The sequence below is a fragment of the Melospiza georgiana genome, chromosome 2, assembly GCF_028018845.1.
Source record: "Melospiza georgiana isolate bMelGeo1 chromosome 2, bMelGeo1.pri, whole genome shotgun sequence".
NCBI classification, from domain to species: domain Eukaryota; kingdom Metazoa; phylum Chordata; class Aves; order Passeriformes; family Passerellidae; genus Melospiza; species Melospiza georgiana.
Window position 1 is genome coordinate 65,192,957 of NC_080431.1, and position 23,260 is coordinate 65,216,216.

The following is a 23,260-nucleotide window of genomic DNA, read 5'->3' on the forward strand; positions in this document are numbered from 1 at the left end:
CCATCCCGCCGGGCTGCGCTGCGTTCGCTGCGGAGGGAGTTGCCCAGCCCGGGCCAGGGCGGTTCCGAGCGCTCGCCGCGCCGGCTGTCGCCGTTCAGGGACACGCGTGTCCCGCGGTGCCGGCGTGCGGGTCCGCCCGGCGCTCGGCCATGCTGGTGCGGCTGCACGCTCCGCGGGGCTCAGCGCTGCCCGCCCGCCTCCGCCCGCCCGCCCGCCGATAAGCCAAGCCATGACCGCAGCGCCCCAGGGGCCAGATCTCAGCTTTCTGAACGAGGAGGAAGCCAGGGCGATTTTCCAGGTGCTGCAGAGGGACGCGGAGCTCCGGCGGGCAGAGAAGGACAGAGTCAGGTACCGGCTTTCAGCCCGTCCCGCCGTGCCCATCGCGCCCGTGGGGAGGCGGAGGGCGCGGAACGGGGTTCGCGGGGCGCGCACGGCCCCAGCCCGGCGGTGCGGGGGGACGCTCATCCCGACGGGGAGAGCGGGAAAGGAGGTGGGCAGCGGGAAAGGGGGTGGCGGGGGGCGCCCCTCGGGGAAGGTCTGCGCCGGCCGAGGGGCCGTGGGGCTGCGGGGCTGCGCGGCAGGGAGGGCTGAGCTCCCCGCGGTGCTGCCGGGGCTCAGCCAGCGCTGCCTGCCGCCGGAGCCGTCCGGCCGGGCACCTGGAGCATCGGGACGTTTGGGAAATGCGTGTTGTGACAGAGACGGCTCTGAGTCACGGCTGCGGCTCCCCGTGGCACCTCTCCTTCCCCGGGGAGGAGGAGGAGGCCGCTTCTGTGCTTCGCCGTGCCGCTGGCATGGGGTGTGGGCTAAACACCGGTACCCGGGAGACCACGGCGACGGGGAAGTTGTGCCGGACCTTGCAGGGAAACGTAGCAACTCTGAGGCTTTTGAGTCGATCCTGGCAGCTTTTGGAAGCAAAGGCAGGCGCTCACCTGCCTGAAAGGTAGTTCACGAGACTCTTTAAAGTGACTTAATTGAATTCTCTCTGCCTTATCAAGATATAGGACACCTCGACCTTGTCTCTAGCTCGTATTTCTCCTTTGTGCAATCATCAAAGCTATTTGTGTTGATAGTGAAAGCAAAGGTCGAGGAGTTAGTAGAAATTATGCTGGAAAATGAGCCGTTTATTATTAAAGGTTATAATTTCATCCCGGAGGTATGAATTTTGGCACATTGTGAAGTGAGAGGCAGTGTCCTCTCAGATTTTCAAGTGGGCACTTTTCACAAGAAATGCTTTCAAGTAAGATATAGAGGGAATGTTAATGAGTAACATTTGCGTCAAGTGGATTTTTGTACTGTGTATTTTTGATTTCAGTAAAGTGGATTTTATGATGAGCATGGTTAAATATTATGTGTCAACAATGACTTACATCTAAAACTTGTCTTGGTTTTCTGTGGCATGTGCACCTGGACTGAGTTAAGTTTGGCAATTTCTTTCTTCCATAATTTGGTATTACTTTTCTGATTAATTTCTGTTACATGTGTCTTATTATTACCCTCCCAAAATGAAAAAATATTTTGCTGGATATAGGGAATTACATAGCTGGAGGCCTGTAAGTTTAAAACTAGAGGTTTTGGGACTAAAGCTGAACCCAATGCATTCCAATGCTGTTGAGAGCCTTGTGAAGCAGTAACCTGCTTTTGAGCTTGAGGCTTTCACCTACCCCCAAATTTGTATTTTTCTTTGTCTATGCACTTAGGACTTTGTCAATAGAAAATGTTATTTATGTGAAAGCTGTCAAAATAAACATGGTATAACAGTTTGTTTCTGGTGATGCTTTATTGAGATGTAGTCTGTTTAAGTCTCAGCTGAAGAGGCATTGACAAGTTGAGCAGAAGGTAGGTGAAGTATTTATGACCAAGGTGCCATACTGAAAATCTAGGTTAAACCCTGGATCTGTCAAAGGTATGTGTCCTTGGGCAAGTTTCCTAATGTCTCCTGGACCTAATAAAAGTACTTTCTTTCTCACTCCACTTGTCTACCTGGTCTTATTTAGACTGTAAGCTCTTCAGGCCAGAAGACTCTCATCAGGAGCAGACAGGTTCCAGTCTGTGTGGTGTTGCCCTGTGCTACTATAATCAAAGTAATAACAGTGATCACCCTGGAGGGCCAAATCTTGCAGTTCCTATATGACCACAGTGAGCTTCAGAGGCTCTAAACAAAATTGCATTTGTTCCCCTTTGTCTCATATGCCTGCCTCCTTGCCATTCTTATTACTATTATTTTGATAATTAACTTCATAGACATTTTTTCAGTATAAAAGTTTTAAAAGAATGCCTGAGAACTGTGGCAGCCCACTCCTGGGATATTTTCAAAGTGTGATTTTGTAGCTATTTGATTGATGCTGTCAATCAAACAAGGCATACAGGAGACACTGTGGAATGGAAGGAACAATTTCATTAAGACTACTCTTTCTGCACAAAGTTAGTGAAGTGAGTTGCCCTTCAAACTGCTCTTGAGCATGGTTTTGGAAATAGCTAGTTGGAGCTGGGCAGGGCCAGGGAGCAAATCAGTAACAACCAGTAAACAGAAACAAGTTGGTAAAGTGTTTTCAGTGACCATCTGTATTTACAATGCATCAGGTTCCTGTATAGACCAATGTAGACTGGACTGACAGAGGGAATGAAGCATTTGCTGCCAGACCAAAGTCAGGTTCCAATGACTGCGCTGATCTTCTCCACACTGATGTCATACAAGCAAGCACATAGCTGTCTGCCAGTCTCTTAAAAGATCAATGAAAAATTGAAATTCATTCCCACTTATAAAGTGGGATCTAGAATCCTAAAAGCAGGAACAAGCTACATTTGTTATACTGAAAAATGTTAACTCGAGTTAATTTTGAAAGATGAAATAAGAAATAAAATCAAAATATTAATTCTTACATTATCTGTGGTTTATTGTGACTTCATCAAATGTATTGAGCTTGCAATTATTTCCTGACAAGTACATTTATTTTCTTGTTGCTTACCTGCGCTGGATCGAACTGGATCTCTCTTCATCCAGTCAGCACAGCCTTTGTGAAATGAAGTGTATAATGGGGAGATTTTCTGAGGAAAGGTTGCTTTATACAGCCTCTCTCATCTCCCTTTCTCTTAGTAGCCTTTATGCAGAGCAGGAACATGTGAGTTATGTTGTCAACTGTGAACATTTGTGTAGCTCTCAGCTCTGCTTGGTGCTTCCCTTCCTGTTGTACATTCTTTGGGAACCGTTGGCCCTTTCTTGGCTCCCTTGGAAGCCTTCAGACCTCTAAGCCTGGCCTGGGACACCTCTCAGTATAGCTTTGGCTTTTATATACAGAAATGAACTGTATGTCCTGTTGGACCTTAATTTGTTCTTGCTCTGAGCAGGGAGGAGAGCTCTTGCTGTGTCCCGGCCTGCTGGTTCCCAGGAGTGCATTTTTTGGCCGGTTCTCTCCTTCCAGTGCCCTCTCGTGGCTCCTCTCAGCTGTACCTTTGAGCAGCCACCACAAACCAGCCCTACCTGCCTCCTTCTCCTTGAAACAAGTTCAGAGAAGCAGCAACAGTCAGCTTTGGTATAACTCATATGGCTGCTCACTGCTATTTACACTGAAAATAATTCAGAAACTTATTAATGACGTATATAATAATTTAAAAGAAAAAAAAACTTACTCATTTTGAACTTGGGTAACGCTTCCCTTCAGATTTCTTTGCTCATCCAATCCACTTTCATTCATAATACCAATTCAAAGAAAATTTCATTTATCATGCTAGTGCGGAAGAGAGATGGAATTTAGTGGTTTTATATCAATATACATGCGTTGTTCCATTATAGTATTTGCAGTATTAAGGCAGGAGTCCAACTCAAGTCATTAAATGCTACTTAATAAGCCTGGTTAGTGAAACTGATGATTTTACAGAAGCATGTGGAAGGAAGTTCCTTATCACAAATACTTCAGTTAGAATTAGATGTCCAGGAGAAGGCAGGGGGGAATACAGCATGTTCACAGTGCAATATCCTGTTCAGATGGCTCTCCAAAAATTCCGTTTCTATAACAGTGCAATGAATACTTGCACAGGTATTAATATCACAGATCAACTTTCTGTATGTAATGAAGTAGGCCAGAAAATCACATATTTGACTAATGGTTTCAAGACTACAGAGTCCACCCAGCTCATCTTCCTAAGCTTTGTTCTGCAGCTGCTGGGGACAGAAATGAAAAAAAGAACTGACAGCTAATAGTTGCACAGAGACCTCCAGGTCCCAAAGGCCAAACAAACCTGAAGGTGCTTCTCTTTTCTGTCCTTCATTGATGAAGCAAATGGGCAGGATGAAGAGAGGCTGACTGCCTTCCATCTCTTCAGGACAGCACTTCAGAGCCTGGCAGGTAGCAGAGGAACTGGCAGTCCCTGTAGGAAGTCTCAGCAGCATTAGGGCATGAAGCTATGGGATACAGAGGTGGAGCTAATGCCTTTTATCTCCAAGGCAGCTCCTCCCTCTGCAGAGTGTAGAGAGGCAGACAGTGCCCAAGCAGGTGTCATTCCAGTCAAGTTTGCATCTCTGATGTCTCATAGCCTGAACACTGGGTGTTGAGATGCACCTCCACCCCTGGAACTGCATCAAGGCCAAGAGAAAGCGGCTGAGATGAGAAGATCCAGGAGACATGGAGCCAGCTACTTAAAAGAGGCAGCAGGTAGGAGGATGTGGCATGGGAACAGGTAGCTGGTACAGTTGCAGGTTGTCCAAAAAGTGAACAGTTGCAAGACAGAGTAGAAGAGTTATGGATAAATAGAAAATGCATGTAAAAGGGCACAAAAGCTCTGTATCCTTTAATAATTTTATTTAGGAGACTTGGCTGTTTTATGCTCCTATTACAATTGCATGCAATAGTCTTGTGCTGGTTTTGTTAATTAATCCTTGAGAAAAGGGGAAATAATTGTTATCTTCACTTACAAAAAAGATATTGAAAATAACTGAGAGACTGAGCCACAGAATAGGGAAATGAACCTACCTGCCCTAATAGCAATTTACTTTCTAGATCATGTTTTGAGAACTAAGTATGCGTGTATTATTTAAGGATTTTTTTTTCTTTTTTTCAGTAGGAAGAATGGCAAAAAAATAATTGCCAGCTCTAGAACATATCTGGCACCTCAGCCACTGTCTCTGAATAGAAACTGAAAAAAGAGGAAAGGGAAATGGAGTTTGTGGGAGAGGAGAGCACTCATTCTATTTAGTTTATTTGTTTTGCTCTTTTCCAGGTTGGTTTATGCTTTTGGGGGGGGAATGTTTAGGAAATTTATTTTACAGATGACTATGAGAATAGACAGGAGCAAAACAAAGGTTTATTTTAATTTACCCTCAAATTTGAAGATGAAAAGCACATGAAATTAATTGGAAGGTACAGTCAGCACCACTCAGTGCTCCACTCTTGCTGACCCATTAACAACATTTGAGTGTTGTGGGAAAGATGAGTCCCCTCCTTTGACTGTTCCAGACAGTCTCTAAACTAAATCATTTGGACATAGTTACTTGTTACAGGCACACAGCTGTTCTTACTGCCTCACGCAGATCATTTACTGAGTTCATTTGTTGCAAGTAATTCCTTATTGTATTCTCCTGACTGCCATTTACTCTCACAGGTCTGGCAATAGGAGGGGAATACAATCCTGTGTTGGAAATATATTTTTTCTCCTTCTTCTCTTGGGAAGACATTTGTTGCAGAAGTGCAGACATACTCAGTTTTGTATGTATTTAAGCATATTCATACTTGGTGCTCCAATTATATTGTCTTGCTTACAGTTTGAGGGGTCTGCCATTGCAGGCTTTATTTTGTCATATTCACAGAAGTAGTCCTCTTTACTTTCTTGGAGATCAAGAATAACTTGTTGGGTGTTAGAGATAGGGATTTGGGGCTCAACTCCTCACAATTACAAAGAATTTTTAAAAATCAGCTCCAAAGTACATGAGCTGCATGGATGGGGAGAGCAGACAGGATACCAGGACAGCATTACTGAACAAAGCATTAATAAAGAAATTCTTTCATAAGAGATACTCCACCCAGGAATGTTTCTGGGCGCAAGTGTTCTATTGTGTCTTGATGTGGAGGAGATACTATTATTACTTACCACTGATACTGTGCCACCGGTGTGTTTAGTGGTTTGTAAACACTAATGAAAATAGGCTTTGAAGCCCTGAAGGGCTAATATGCTAAAGAAGTGCCAGTAGAAGCAAAAATGGCAGGGAAGACCGGGACTTAAACAATTGCTTTGGTAAACAATTGCTTTGGTAAACAATTGCTATCATAAGAATCCCATTTTGAGACTTCCCTTGTTTGAGTGGGGGTACTGTAACCAACTGCAATTGGTAAGTTGCATACCAAGTTTTTTCCTCATTGTGTTTTTTAATAGTCCTATCTTATGGTGGGGTCTAGACTCACAGACTGGGGCTTCACACAGGCTGAGAAGGAGAAATAGAAATGGCCAGGGGCAGGTAGGCACTGTGTGTGCCATTTTCTCTGTTGGTTTTTACTCTGTCCATCTGAGATAACTAGACCAAAGGCTGTGATGTACCTCCAGTTTTATGCCTACAGAGCAGAGTCTGGACCAGCCTTGCTGCCAGCTCATTGGTCTTGTCCTTTCATAATGAATTAATTTCAGTGTCAATCCTTTCCTCTAAAGATTTGTGCTTGGTGTTTGAGGGCAGGGGGTTTCCTATGGTGTGTGTGGTGGCAGAAGGAAGAACCTTTTGAAGTGTGTAACATTTGGAACAGCCTGTCAGCAGGGCACTGAATGTATTTCTGCTTTTTTCAGGTTACTGGGTCCATGGTGGCTCCCCACAGGGCTGTGTCCCGTGACACAGACGGGCAGCGCAGTGATGGCTGTGGTGTTGTGGCAGGGCCGGGGCCGGGGCCAGGCTGTGGGGCTGAGTCACGCTCAGGGCTGGGGTCAGGCCTGCTCGCCCACAGCCCGCTGCTCACGGGGCAGGGCCGGAATCATGGTGCAGGGCCATGGTCAAGATGAGCAGTCAGGACAGGGTCAGACCTGGTGCCAGTGACCAGGGTCAGCCATGGCCTGTGATGGCCAGGCAGGCCAGGGGTGAGGGGCCGGGCTGGAGGCCGAGTTGGGTGTCAGCCTAGGGGTCAGGGCACAGATGGAGCTGGGGATGCAGCTGGGGCTGTAAGTGGAGCACAGCCCAGCGGGACAGCCTGTGCAGCTCGCAGGGAAGGAGGGCTCACCCCTGCTGAGCCTGTGGCTGCTGTCTGCACAACACCTTTGTCTAAGGACACCCAGCCCTGCTCTGCCCAGGCTGGTCCAGGGCCCGGGCAGCCAAACCCACAGGAGCAGGAAGGACATTCTCAGGGCACTTTCACCCGTGCTCATTCAAACACAGGCTTTGTGCCTGGTCTTTCAGACTGCTGAGACTAACTTTTGCATTTTCAAGCGACCAAACAGTGTCAAAGTGAAAATCACAAAGATTATTATTGTTATTATTGAGCTCACTTTCTGATGTCACTAGGGCTGCTAAAAAGTAAGATGGTGTTGAAACTGGATGAGATTTAAGCAAAGACTTACTGTTAAGTCATAGGCAGACATTTTCGAAGTTCAAACTTAATGGTAAAAGCAGAATTCATTGAACTCTGTCTTTATAGATAAATTGACCAGCCTTCACGAATAAATAGGTCGGACACAGCAGAGCAAGCAAGCACTGACTATTGAGTAGACAGTCAATATGGGGAGTTATTCTGGAATAGATAATGCAGAACAGTCCAAGTTTTTAAGGTTTTCCATGGACTTGTGACCCAATTACAGTCTTGTGCACCTTGTAGGAAGTCTGCACACTTCCCAGGTCTGACCTTTCCAGCAGTAATATTCTCAACACCCTCTGTCTCCTCCACAATTCAAGTGCAGAAGTTTAATTAATAATTGACATTCTAGTTGGAATTAGAAATTACTGTTAGGTGGAAGACAGCTTTCCCTACTAGGCTAGCAGAGAGTCATTGAGGTGTCTATATGATGAGAATTATTATCTCATGCTGACAACTTCTACACAGTGTCCCAACACCTTCAAGTCTTTGCATCTATTTCAGAAATAATAAATTGGCTATGCCAGTAATTCAAAAAAGTGTTTTGCAGAAACACATCTGATTCACGTTCAGAGTGGTGGCTGGCTATCTCCCCATGCGTACTGGCACAGCTGTGCTCTGGTGGTGTGCTCAGGTGACATGTGTGTCTCATAGGCCTGTGTGTCACAAAGGCTGCAACACCTGCTTTCCCTAGTGAAGCCCAAGGAGCTGGAGTTTTGCTGGATTTGGCCCCTGATGTACTTCAAACTCCTGTATCCATCCAGACATGCAGCACTTGTACCTCCCGCAGACGTGGCTCTCAGCCTGGCTAACAGCTGGGGGCAAAGCTCCTTGGGCTGTGTCAGAACTCCAGCTGATGTTCACTGCTTTCTGTCAGATACTGTTTTGATGGCATTTGAAAATTGTGGTATCTGTCTCCTTTTCTTTTTATAAATTTAGGTTTTGCCAGTGGTTTGTGTGTAGTCAATTTAATTATCCTTTAAAATCTTTTTTTCTCTCTGAATCTAGTTTTCAAATCAAGTGGTATCTGGCCCACTAGAGTTTTGAATTTTGGGCACAGAGACCCCATTTTCTTTTCTGTTCCAGAAATTTAACACAGGACTATCTAAATTAAGGCCTGAGCTCTGTTTGGTCTTTCTTGTACTTGTTTTAAATTGACAAATTACATATTTCCTTGAAGCTTACAGTCTGAAAAAAATCACTCCTTAAGTATTCATTGCAGGAAATTCATTAAAGCAGGTAGAAAAAAATGGGATTTGTTCTGAGGACATGTGCATCTAAAACATCACAGGAAATTTATTCCTAATCCTTCTCTGCAGCTAAATTATTATGTTTACACTGTTAACTATAATAAACTATATTTAAATGTCTGCATTTTAAACTCTTAACTGAACCTATCTTATTTTTCTCAGAAATAAATAAATCCATATCCTGGTACCATATTAACTGTGAACAACACATCAAAACCACAATAGCCAGGAGTAAATTATGAAAAGTACAGTGTATTTACACTTTATAGCACATTAATTACATTGAATTTACTTTGTTATTGGAATAATCAAGGAACTGTAACACTTATACTGGCCATGTCTTTGGATTCTTAGATCAGCAGGGGTCTGAGTGCAGAGAGCTGCAGTCAGGAAAAGCTTCAGCACTGTGTCTGGGGTGCTCTGCAGTCTCTTTCTTCATTAGAGACTTGTGTGTCCTTAAATACATATTTATTTTTCTGTGTTCTTTAATATATGCAAAATTATACACACGTAAATATTCTACTTTAAAGCATTATTATCATAAAATATTTCCATTTCCAGTGGAAGAGTTGTGATAAATTATGTGAGTCTAAGGTACTACGGCAGAGGATCTCTGTGTAAGTATATATTACATACATGTATAAAAGCATTACATTTCCAGATGAAAAACACCCACTGTGTCAACTTTTAAAGCTTTCATTAATTCTTATGACCTATTTCCTTAGTTTAAAGCAATGTAAATGAGGCTTTTGTAGTGTTACAGTAACACATAAACTGTGTGCAGGTACACTGACCTGTCTTACTTCTGTTGTCCAGAGCTGTGAACTCTGCTCAATGTGAGACTCTGTACAATTATCTGAGATTGCAGAGGTGCATTTTGAGAGCCCTTGGCTTCAGGCTTAGCTCTGTACAAGCAAATGGCCTTTTTGGAGCCTCTCAACTTCAGAACTCTGTCCAGACCCATGGGTCATCATACACAAATCTGCTTGTAGAGATGAGGATTTGCTCTTAATTTGAAACCAATTCCCCTCCTACAGAGTTCTCACCTAGCCTGTGTTTTGTTTCTGGTTTTGGGTTGTTTTTGTTCTTATATTGTTTATTAGGAAATATATGTTTTTCATAAAGAAAATCAAACAATAAGATAAAGAATAGTGTCTGCATTTTATGTCTTTGTAAGGCAGTTAATTTTACAATACATGACTGAGCTGTAAATTACTTGCAATAGACGACTATCTCTTTGCATGCTATCAATATTTATAAAAGTTCATTGTAATCAACTAGCAGCTCTACCCTGGCAGAGTAAATATGTCTCTGTTAATCATTAGCTTCAGATTTATTGAGAGACCTGATCATCAGCCTTCCAACCCATCATTTGGTACACATGGTATACATCTTACATTTCTATGTAAGATTTCTGGGACAGAAATTCAGGAGCTCACAACTTATTCCAGTGTTTTTGGACTGAGACTACATCTATGACTGCAAATAAATCAGAGTCTTTATGTGGAGAATTATATCCATTGCCTCTATTAGCATGTATTAATATTAATAGAAATTCCTATTAATGAAGTAATCTCATTAGAGACATTAATTACTACCATTCAGAAGCTATGTGACACACTTTAAAGATGATAAGTGGGTTTTCTTTCCGTTGCATCATGGGTTTGTTTTGTTATTACCATACAATATTGGTAGGTAGCTTGCAATGTAACACCCTTTTTTCTAGACTATCATTTGTAGCCTACAGAGACATGGTAACTAATGGATAAAACATTCACAGAATGGAGCTTTCCCCTGTATTGCATGCATTGTGAAAGGAACTGCAGAGAGTCAGCCCAAGCTGGGGAGTCACCAACAGCTGTGACATTCCTAGTGGTATTCCACCTCATTCTCTCCTAGTGACCAGCTGCCCAAAGGACTAAAAGCTTTCATTTTCTAAGTATTTATAACTGCTAAAAGATCTGTACTTACAGACTTTTCTGTTTGTTCCAGCTGGGCTGAAATGATGTTTTCACTGTAAAGCCGGGGTAGCTGCTAAAGAAATAGTTTAATGTTAACAGTAATGTCTTGAGGCATTGTTGCACCTTGTGTGCATAATTAATCACCCTCAGCTCCCGTGATCTCAGGTTTCAATGGTCTGTTTTGAAAACTTAACTTTTTGAAGGCAGTCATTGAGCTTCTCATTTCAGAGCATTAACTAAGAGCTTCTGATTCCTGAGCTGTCAGAACACAGAGGAGTTATGTAGTCAGCATGAGAATTAACCTTTGTTCTTGCCCTTACAACATTTCCTAGTTTTCCATTTCAAAGGAAAGTGTGTGCTTTTGCTCAAAAAAGCAGACAAAAGCTTCAAGGGGAAAGGAGTGTTGGACTTGATCAAGGAAAAGAGCAGCTAGTGTAAGTCACTATATTAATTTCACATACTTTAATATGAGAAGCTAATGTTTTGGAGAAAACAGAGGTAACTTTTGGTCACTGTACAGAGGGTGCTGAAGTTAAAGAACTGTAGACACAAAAGTCATTGTGATTTATAGAGTAGAAGTATTCGATGTCCATTGGGACTCCAATGTTTTGTGTATGCTCATAAATCTCACTGGCTTTGTGGGTTGTGTGTAATGAATGCACACAGTGCCACTGGATTAGGCTATCTCAAAGCAGGTGATCAGCTTTAATTTAAATGAATAAATTTGTTGAATAGAGAGAGTGTAATAATGACAGATTTTGTGATTTATTATATTTTTTAATTAAGAAGAGGAGAAGTAGAAATGGAAGGGTTTTCCTCATAGCAGATAAGGCAGAGCTTTAGTAAGGGCAGAGAAGATGTTCTGCCTTTAACTCACATATTCCCTGACTGTATCCCTGACACACACAGCAGGTCATAATGTATGAATCTGATACCTGTTCTCAACAAAAGTGTTCTAAGGACAAAATTATATTTCTGTCTGCAAGAATCTGTTTCTGTAGCCCTACTTGCTGTTTAAAGGATACTTGTCACTGCATATATCAAATTCATGTGCAGAAGTGATATCTTTGTGTTTTAAGTACTTCTGACTATTAAAGGTACAGTCTGGGATGAAAAACTAGAGAAGATCAATTACTTTTCCACTTTCCTCTGCCTTCTGCGTCTTGGTTTTGCACATAACTGGAATCTAAATACTTAGGGATAATTATGAGCTGGCACTGTCATGCGACCATTAAAGTGGAATTGAAAACATATGCCATACAGTTCAGTGCTGGGCACCCCTGGCCTTCAGGTGAATATTTCTTGGCACTTCCAGTGGCTCCTTTCCACGCAGGGGTGTCACCACTAGGGGACTCTCCCTGCCGCAGCCTGACCTGGTGCCTGTTGAGGAGAATTGAAGTCCTTCCATTACATTTATTGGTGTTCAGGTCCTGGTCAGTCACAGACACTGAACTCACACTCTTTATTCTGCACTGTTGTGCCACATGCTCTGTGCCCATGCACATCTTTAGTTCTGTTGGTCACATACTCGGATAAATACCTCTGAGGGCAACTTGGTGGGTTAATGGGCATTATAAAATGAATACATAATGACAAAAATGACAAAAAGATGAAAAGGATGAACACTTAGAAAACTATTATTTCAGGGGAAGAGAAAATTAAATTTGATCAGCAACAACGTAGCAGGTTAGATTCAAGCATTATTGATTGACAACACATTTTATTCATCAAAATAGAGGAGACCTTGACTTTTCAGAGAATTACTGCAGAAATGCTTAATTTTACATATATCAAATAAACAAATAAGTGAATTTTCCATTAGATCTTTTTACATTGTCTTGTAGTATGTACAACCAAAATATGGGAGTCTTTTTTCCTCTGTTATTCATCTACTTGTGCATAAAGTCTTACAGGTAATAATGAGGCTGACTTGGTTCATTTTTCTTAGCCAAAGAGACAGCAGTAAGAAAGAAAAATAAACAAAACATGCTTTAACCTGAGTAAAAGTATACCAGCTACTAAGAATAAAGACTGCCTTAGAAAACAGACCTGTGTGTGTCTGACATGCTAGGAAAGAGTGTGTTGACTCATTGTTTTTCTTCCTGGTAGGATTAACCTGCCACAGGAGCTTCTCTGGCACCTTGGAAACTGAAATGTTGTTGTTATTGCTATTATACGTTTCTAGGAAATGACAGATAATAATTTTTTTCAAATTATTTCACATGTGGTAGCCTTTGCCTTTCTCAGTAATACTTCTTTTCCCTTTTTTTTCTAAATAAGATGACAACTTAGAAGCATGTCTTTAAATTGTTTTCATAAAATTAAAAGGAACTATAAGTAAGAAAATATACTTGCATATGCATTTGTCCTAGTTTGGAACAAATTTGGAAGGGAACTTCCAAAAGGATGTTCCTTAAAGGGCAAAATTCAGCAGCTCTTCCCCCCCATCTATTCAGGTGATAAACAGCCTTAGAGAAAAGTAGAAAAAGTCTGTTTCTTTAACAAGCAAAGTATTCACAAACACGAGAAAATGAAAAATATTAAACAAGGGAACCTCTCGCTGTTCTGAAGAGACGGCAAATTCAGAGAGTCCTTTGTAGTTCAGAGTCCTTTCCGTGGGTGTGTCCTTGGCTTTCTCTCAGTCTCTCCAGGGCTCGGGTCCGATGTCCTGGCCGTGCAGCTTTGGGTACCCCTGGATGATGGTCCTGGTGTTCCCGAACCAACAATGGCCAAACCATTCCAAAAACACCCTTCTGGCTTCAGCTAACCAGAGGAAAAAGCAGCAAATATGACAAGGGAAAACTCCCCCTCTGTCTGCAGAGCAGAGAACTCCGAGAGCACTGCTTACCTCTGTGTTGTGAACACAGCCGCGAAAAGAATTCCACCACTTGTCCTTCTTCCCCTCTTTGCTCTCAGATCTAGTTTTAAAAGTGCAGAATGTATTTCTGGGCTAAACAGACAAATGGGGATACAATCCAGCATCATAGGGTTGCCCCAGGAGAGCGTTTTAGAGCTACTTGCGGCTGTGACAAGAGCCAGAGTTTTCTAGAAAAATAGCTGGTCATAGAAGTGATGGAGTTGTACAGTTCACCAGTGCAGCATAATCTATAAAGTGGTATGAAGGGGGTAAGTTGAAGTAAAAAAAAATAAATTTGGGAAACAACAGGTTCTTCAGGCATTGATTTTTAATTGATCTCTAGCCTTTTCTTCCTGACAAAACAAGGAATATGAACAGAGTAAAGAGAAAAGCTTGGTTTAGGTTACTGCAAGTTATCTGCCCTGCTGTATTTTTTATCTAATGCTTTCAACACTACTTTTTTTCTGCAATCTTTTCAGTCTTGTATTTTCAGACACTGAGAGCTTTGATCCAATGAGCAAGTTTGATCTGTTTATTCTTCACCTGGTGCAATTTTTCATTCTTTGTAGTTGCTGTTTATCTGTTCTCTTATGAAGTATGTGGTAAGAGTCCTTTAGGGTCAAATCCTGCTCTGTTAAACTCAATAGAAATAATAATTTCTGCTTTTAGCAAAAATAGGATTGAATCCTCTGTCCTCTGCAAACAAGTGCTGTCCCCAAATGTCCTATTTGGCAACCCAGTTTCTACTACCTTGAACATGTGTTCCTCTTTATATTCAGAGTGAAGATGGTAAGGAAAATGCCTTTCCTCTTACAGTAGCAATTAAAACTCCTTATTATCCTAACAGGAAGTGGCAGGGGAGGCTGCACATCTATGGACAGTATTTATGGTAACCCACATGAAAGTCTAGAGCACACAAACATTTAGGATAACTTTTCCCTGGAGATGTCTGTAAGAAATACTGGGACATCCTTGTGCCAATAAGGAAGAGACGTTTTTAAAAACACTGCAAAGAAGTTGCTCCTGAGTGATTCATTGGTTTAGACGCTCTGTAGAATAATAGATGGGGAAAGATAATGAGCCTGTGAGGTCATTTAGGGTTGCTGCCTGCACTGGTTTGTGGAGCAGTCTCCTGTAAGTAATCCTGGGAATGGATTTGCCTTCAACCCCACAATAGTTTATAGATACTTTTCCCAGTCACAATGATGTTGTCTCCTCTCAAAAGGTAGTGGCTCCAAGTGTACAAAATAGCCGTAGGCAAATGAGGAGTAAGGATGGATGGAGCAGACTGGGAAGCAGGATTAGTGCATTTGGTTTAGAGGCCAATAGGTGTTTTGACACTCCTACGTGCAGTGTCTCAACACATAATGTGTTATCCAAGTAACAATAGTGCTGCCTCAGAGGCAGGTTCATTGCAATACTGAGTGCAGATAGCATCTCCTGCTGTAATTGTTTCTTGAGATGGGCTTTCCTTCTGGCTCACAACCGGTGTTCATTAGTGTCGTGAGGGGGCAGTAAACTTGACAGAGCAGGTATGTAGGGAAATGATGCGGTTTGGCTGGGAGTCATCGCAAAGGAGAAATACTTAACAGTCGTGCAATACTGCAACTATGTATCGTGTATCACACTCATTAACTATTATTTGTTACTCAAATAACTACATATATAGGGTTCCATATATGACTCTGTCTGTATAAATATAAATATGCACAGGCAGTTTAAAAGATTTATTTGATGAGTTGGGCATGACAGCACAATTCAAAAGCAGCAGATACACAGATAACGACTACATATAATGCCAGGCATGTACCAGTACAGACTTTATAGTGTTTGAGCAGTGAAGTCAGTGTTTGTGCAAAACTTTTAACTCCATTTCTCCGTGCAAGGCGCGTTCGTGCAGTGCCTGGTATGGTCTATTATAGAGTGATTGTGGGGTTTTTATATTTCCCTTTGCCCTGGAATGCGTAAATGTGCGGCGAACAGCTGTTTCTCTGCCCGTCCTGTCGCTCCCGGGCCGCGGGCGCTGGGCGGCGCTGCCCCGGGACGCGCCGGGAGCGGGCGCTGGGCGGTGCTGCCGCCGGCCGCCGCCGGGGGGCGCCACGGCCCCGCCCGCCTGCCCCGAACGGCCATGGCAGCGCCGCCTCCCGCGGGAAAAGCGATTCGGCCCGCGGGGATGGATCCCAACAGATGCTCTCCGCTTTCGGGACTTCAGCAGAACCGCCCAGGGGGTGTCTCCCGGGCAGTCGCTGTGGCTGCGGCTACTTCCCAAGCAGCTCATGCCTTCCTCTCTGTGCTTTTACTCCTCCCAGTGTCTTGGATCCCCTTTACCACAGGAGTGAGGTCATGGAGTTGGCTATGGAGAGCACATTGTTCATCCCCTCCTGCTTCACATCAGTGCTAGGCTGCGTTCCAGACTGCACAATGCATTTACGGTGTTTAGTCACTCCCATGGTGCGGTAATATCTGCGATGAGTAACATTTTTGCCTCTGTAATAAGTTTATTTGGAATGGCTAGTACTCGTGCAGGTGGCTGTGTAATCTTCTTCAAGGGAAATACTCATTTCCCAAAAATGCCTCCCTCCAGCCTTCCTGTCCATCAGATGCCACCAGATGCACAGTAGGGGCTAGGATGGACAATGAATTCCATAAATTCCAGATCAAAATATATCCATTTCCAGACTAGATGTTTAATTTTAAGTTTGTTCTGTGAAGTAGTATTGTCTCAGATGAGTTTTTACTTAAATTGATAACTGAAGCAACTTATGTTCTCTGGGAGCATCTGTATTCTGGACACAGATTTTTACCCCTGATTAAGGAGGCAGATTTACATGAAAGCCTTGCTCAAACATTGGTATTACATCTCCAGGCTGTGCACAACGTCTCGTTTTGTTACCATCAGAATCAGTTGGGGGTGTGGATTTGCTGTATTTGCATCTATACTTTCGACACTAGTGTAAATGTAATTTAAAAACAAGTAACTTTGCATGTCCCTTGCACTATTCCCACTCCTTTGCAATCGTACCTTTTTCTTTTCTGTCCAGTTAAACAATTCATTCCTATTACCTCTTGGTTTAGAATCTGAACTTGCTACTAAATATCTTGTTCAGTTGCAGCCACATGTGTGTAGCTTGCTCAGGCTGCCCCTCAGTGTGGCAGAACATTCATATTCATTATTGGCTGCCTCCATCCATATTGAACACAAGCAGAATCACTATGCATCAAGGAAAGAGGAAAATGTGATAAACTTGTTGAACATGTTTCATGAATATCTATTAGCTGAATTCTCAATTTACTGTTCTCCTTTGCATGGAAAATGTGTAGTGGGCACCTCATTGTCAGGGCATCAGTGATCTACCCCTAGAAAATAAAAATAATTTTGTTATTTCTTCTATTTAAATGAGTGAATAAATATTTCAAAATTTGCTTTATTTTGAGTGTGATTTATTCTAATTTGATTATTGGATCAACTTAATCTTACATTCAATTAGTTTTAGAATGCATATGGATTGCCTTATTCTTGCAAGGAAAAAAGATGCACTTCCTTAAGGATGAGAATAATGCAAGCATATGAGTCATTTGTTAAACAGTAGAATGTTGCTGTCACTAAAACTTTTATGTGATTGCTGTGAATGTCCCACTGCCTTTGTAAAAGTCATTATATGTAGAGATATACTGTAAATACTTTAATGAAAAACAGGGAGAGTTCCTAATGATGGCCCTGTAATATCTAAAATGGCTTTTTTTTTTCCTTTTTTTTTAGCAAACTTCTGAAGAGAAAGAAATCTGAAAAAGGGCTGCAGGGAGTGACTGGAGAATGGTTTGAAGAAATAAAAAGAAGAAAATATCAGAATTACATTGATGTCAATAGAATGTTAAAACCACCATTAGAGCATCAGTTAAGGAAGAGCAAAAACACCAGTGAGTTACATTTGTCCATTTCCTCATCTATATAATAGTGGTCACCAAACCAACGTCTTATGGCATGTCAGAGTGTAATAGTTAATCCTTGTTTCTGAAATTGCACTGAGCTTCTTCTCAAATCATAGTTTTACTAAAGATGTGTTTTCAAAATGAGTATGTTTCTTTGAGCACGTTCTGTTAAAAGCAGAGCTGGGATTCACAACAGAAAATCCCTGATATTTTTATGCCATAGTTAGAATCATAGTATGGCCCAGGTTGGAAAGACATCAGAAGATCTTCAGGTCCAGTTTTTCATAGGAGGGGGAACCTGGATAAGATTATTTGGCACCATTTGCAGTCACATCTCTAAACCTCTAGTGATGGGGACTCCACCATGGCCCTGAGGAGGCTGTTCCAGTGATTAGTTGTTCTCATGGTAAAAAAAGTCTTTATTAATCAAAATGAAATTGCTATAATTATAGTAAATACAATGGTAGTTTCCCAATCAAAGCAGGGATGTCTGCATTGTACAAAAAGGTTGTGGTTTAACCCCAGCTGGCAGCAAAGCACAACACAGCCACTCACTCACTCACTCCCCCACCATGGGAGGGGGTGAGAATTGGAGGGGTAAAAGTGAATTGAGGTAACAACAGTTGATAGATAAAGCAAATGCCACGCACACAAGTAAAGCAAAGCAAGGCTTTCATTCACCACTCCTCGTGTTCAGCATCTCCAGGGCTCCATCACATGTATCAGTGACTTGAGGAGACAAATGCCATCACTGTGAATGTCCTCCCTTCCCTTGTCTTCCCCTAGATTTTATATGCTGAGTATGATGCTGTATGGTATGGGATATTCATCAGGTATGCTGGCCCCAGCTGCATCCCCTTCTGCCTCCTTGTACATCCCCAATCCACTCATTGATGGGGTGGGGTGAGAAGCAGAAAAGCCTTGGCGCTGTGTAAGCCCTGCTCAGCAGTAAGGAAAACATCCCTGAATTACCAAAACTGTTCTCAGCACAAATCCAGAACACAGCCCCATATTAGCTACTATGGAAATAATTAATTATCACAGCCAAACCCAGCACATTCTTTACTCCTTATTCCATGGCTCAGGTCCCACACTCTTCAGTGTGTCCCCATTAACCACCCCACTGCCTTCACCTTGCCTCTGCTCCAGCTAAGACTAACTCATGTACTGCAGTGTCTCAGGGGTATTCCTGCTCCAAGCAGAGTCACAGTAGAGTGAGAGTCTAGTAGTCACAGTCTCTCCAGGGATATACTTGCTGCAGCATGGAGTTTTCCACAGCCCCAGTTCATCTGAGGTGCACCTTTTCCAGCATGGCCTCCTCCATGGGCCACAATGCCTTCAGAAATGCACCTACTCCAACATGGCCTTACCTGTGGCTGCAGTCTCCGTGGGGGAGTCATGGGCTTATCCATGGCCACTCACTTTGAAGTTCTCCACGGATCCTTGGAGGTGTGTACCTTCTACGCACTTACTCCTGGTCACAATCCCTGCAGAGGTGCACCATAACCATGGCGCGTAACCATTGCACCAAGGAGCATAGGCTCTAACTTACAGCCTGGCAAGCAATCCCCATGGCAAGCACTGGAACCTGTCAATTAATAGCTAAACAAGAATTCTAAGCAAGAACAGTGATAAATTCTGTCTAGCACATTCCACTGAGGTCTGTTGTTATCTCAAACACTTCGAGCCTTACACTGGGTATCCTAAAGAACTCTTGTGGTTTAACCCCAACCATCAACTAAGCACCACCCAGTGGCTCATTCACTTGACCCCCATCAGGATGGGCAAGAGACTAAAAGTGAGAGAACTCATGAGCTGAGATAAAGACAGTTTCATAGATAAAGGATAAACCTTGCACATGAGGAAGCAAACCAAAGAATTAAGTCACCACTTCTTGTGAGCAGGCAGGTGTTCAGCTGTCCCCAGGAAAGTTGGGCTGCAGCACACACGATGGTTGCTTGGGAACACAAACACTGTCACTCTGAACATCCTCCCTTCCTTCTTTCCCCCCAGCTTTCCACACTGAGCACGGTGCTGTACAGTCTGGAATGTCCCCTGGGTCAGTTGGGGTCAGCTGTCCCAGCTGTGTCCCCTCCCAGCTCCTTGTGCACACTGAGCTACTGGCTTGTAGGGTGGGGTGAGATGCAGGAAAAGCCTTAACTGTGTAAAATATTCCTGTGTAACTGACACTGCATCCAGCACAAATCCAGAACACAGCCCATGCAAGCAGCCGTGAAAGAAAATTAACTATACCAGCCAAAACCAGCAAAAAAAAAAAACTGTTTTGCCTAGTTTTCTTAAAAAACTAAAAGCACCTAAATGACATTTGGAATAAGTAGATTAATTTGGGTGAGAAAGGTTTGACTCTACCAGTGGAAAACTTTTTCTGGTAACACTGGGCTAAAGGCATGCACAGTGCTTATTATCAGGGTGAGTGTCAAAGCCTGAAAAGTTGGCCTGACCAGGAAGCAATTTCTTGAGATCTCATTTCACAGATTCTGATGCCCATCCAAAATGAATATGCAGCAGAAACACAGTGTCTCTATAAAAAGCATGGTATTCTGCACTTTCATCTTCTATCCAGATAGCTCTCATGCACAATATATGCTTTTATTCCATTCACACTTCTGCATGTTTTTCATTGAGCTCCTCCTATTTGTGCTTCATAGCAACTGGAACTAGAGTCATGGATTTCGAAAGATAAGTGAAACCTTAAACATTTTCCTCATACTACAGACCTGCACAGAATAGATCTCAGGGTTTCCTGACCTTTTATCCCCAACATCCCCTCTAGTCCTCAGCTACCTACATTTTTTATCTTTCAGAGATGGTCTGACTAAACTCTGTGTAATTGTTCTCTGGCATTTAACTTTGAAAGCACCTGTTTCTATTTCAGATCTGAAGAAGGGCTTGTGTGCCTCAGAGGCTTGTCTGATATTTCCAGCTGCATAAGCTGGCTAAATAAAAGATCCTGCTTCTTCCTGCAAGCCTTGCTGTGTCTACATCCTAAGACCATCCTGGCTATGGCAGTGCTATTAGGACTCTCTTGATGTCACCTGCATTGTCAAGTCCATGCCACCAAGAGAATAGGCTCTGAAAGGGGTAAAGAATGAGGCATTTTGAAGTACACAGAGATTGTCACTGAAGGGAAAGCCATGTATTACACACAAGATTTAAATCACATTACATGAATTATTCACTTCATTTGGACAATGTCCAAAATGCTGCCCCTTGCTGTTGTTATAAATGTCACTTTTCCCTAATTTCTGGGTTTGCTTTCTCCTACACTCATTGGATAAGCCATTTTCAGGCCGTTGTGCTGTTTCAGGCTTTAAATGTGTTGCTTTAAATGGAAAAAAAAAAGTAATGCCTTATTCCTAGTGATATCTTGTTTCCTTGTATTCTCCAGTTTGCTGTGGTGTGGTACTGATCCTTCTGTTTCTTTCCCTTTTCTATAAGTGATACTCATCCTCATCTTCCCGCCAAATGCCTGCTGCTTTTACAGGCAGACTGAGTTCTGTTTGAAGAAAACAAGTCATAACCTTTCCAAAGAAATAATTCACAATATCGTGCATTGAAAATACAGATGTGATATGCAGTTTGTAGCAGAAAAAAAAGGTACTCTAGTGGCCACAGGAATCCCAGTGTAAGGAAATCTGTGATACAGAGGGCACATTAGTCTGAGTTGGTGTTATGTAGTTACATTACAGTCACTTAGGTCATTGTATGTTCTGGGTTGTTGCATTTTTATTTCTTACAAACATAAAAAGAAAGTGAGTAATGATTGTGAGGGGCCTCAATTTTCAAATGTTTGATTTGCCTGTATTTTAAAATAGGTATGATTTTCAAGTAATTGAGTTCTGATTACTTTGTGAAAATCAGCCTCATGTAGCTCACATGCATCACCCAAAACAAATAATACATTTTGAAACTTTAGACCTGTTTATCTTTCTCTGTCTTCTAGTTAGTCATTATAAACCAGTATGTCACATAGTCTGTCCAAAAATGTCAAAACTGGATTTACCTGGCATAAAAGGTAAGCAAAAGCAATTTTTTATGAAGATAAAACATTTATGTATATTTTAATACTGCATTTATTAAGAGCTCAAAACAAATCTGCTTTTTATCACATTTTTAGATCATAAAGAAATAAAAATGTCATCCCGCACAAATCCTCAAGCACAAAAGAACACCTCAGCTTCCTTTCTGGGGTTCAGATCACCTTTTGCTTGGCTTTCCTCCTTTAGAAGATCACGGAAAACCCAGACTCAGAAGCAACCACGGTGAGCTATAATGAGAACATACATTATTTCCAGCTTCTAAAAAGTATATGAATTGTTCTGTGGTATAGAACAAAGTTCTAAAGTTTTAGAAAATTTTGTTAAATTATTTTTTCAGTCTCATGCTTTTTACCTGATTGGGAAGATTGTGATTTATTTGGTCCTGTAATGAAAGATTATCTGTATTGTGTCAGAAGAAAGGGACTAAGTCACAAGTAGTAGGTAGAGTCTCTTGGCTAAACCTATTTTGCTCAGGTTTTGCATAAAGATTTGAAGTAAATGAAAGGCTGTAGACTTTGGAGCAGCTGCATCCTGTTTCATTCCCTCTCAAGAGGACACAGCGTAAGGTGCATGGGGATCAGGTGCCCTGTGGCTGTGATACGATAGGAAAGCACAGCTTTCCCAAGTCATGGCAGAGAGTGCCGGCCCCAGGCAGCTGTGCTGCATCAGTTCCCACCATTTCTAGCCCAGAGGCAGCTTAGAGGCAGCCCTGCAGCTTTAGCTCCAGCCAGGCAAACCGGACAGCTCTTGGCCCTTTTGCCTTCTGTGCTTTGTCAGTGCTTTGGGTTCAGTACTTGGGTTTGCTTTGGTTTACTTTGGTTTTTGAATCTGAACCAAAGTTGGTCTCATATGCAGCTCAGGAGCTACTGTTTGAAGAGCATCCTTCTCCTTTGCCATTGCCAGGGTTGAAGCTGCTGTTCAGAGGAAAAGGGGTGGGGGAAGCTACAGTCAGGCTGGTTAGGCTGCCTGATCTCTCTTAACTTTTGTCCTGTGTGGCTGTACGTCAGCAGCACGTGCATGAAATCTTGCTATTCTTGTGTGCATCATAGGGTAATGCTTGGGACTGGCAATCACAGGTAGAGCTGCATTGTGCAGTGCTGTGAAATCCAAGTACAAAGATGCAAGATCTTTGTACAAAAAGCTGATTTTGCTCGGTGCGTCTCAGATTGGTATTCTGGTCTGTGCCTGGGGCTCCCTGCTGGCATGATGCAATAAAACAGCTGTAATAAACAATGACAGGGAATGCAAGCCTCTAAAGAAATTATGATTAGTCTGATACATAGGTTTTGTAACATAGCAGCTTGCTATTGTGGAGTGTTTGTATGAAAGCAGGAGATTTAAGGAGAGGTTTAAGTAGAGGCTTTGAGGTTAGCCTTGTGGATTTTCACTGGTAACAATTCTCTTACATAACAACACAACATGAAAAAAGAATATGCAGTGTTAACACTGCTCCATACCTGTCATCTTCTCCTTCCTCTTTCTTGTGACCTGATAATGCCCCTTTATTCTGGAACACAGAAATACTGGGCCACAGTCTTCCCCAAAGAATAAAGGGACACTTGTGTAACTGAGAATCAGATTTCAAGGGTGCTTTATCCTGGTGCACAGTGAGGTAGCCAATGCACACACAAAGGTCGAGGCTTTGCTGTAGAATCTAAGCACT

General features: G+C 42.5%; 1 protein-coding gene across 1 annotated transcript in view; it reads left to right on the plus strand.

The window, feature by feature from the left end:
* The first annotated feature begins 229 nt into the window (after window positions 1–229).
* EXPH5 (exophilin 5) overlaps window positions 230–23,260 on the plus strand; it is a 34,825-nt gene continuing 11,794 nt past the window's right edge. Inside the window, exons 1-3 of the mRNA XM_058018567.1 lie at window positions 230–348; window positions 17,367–17,524; window positions 21,675–21,819. Of these exons, the coding sequence (XP_057874550.1) occupies window positions 230–348; window positions 17,367–17,524; window positions 21,675–21,819 (422 nt within the window). The remainder of the gene's footprint in view (window positions 349–17,366; window positions 17,525–21,674; window positions 21,820–23,260) is intronic.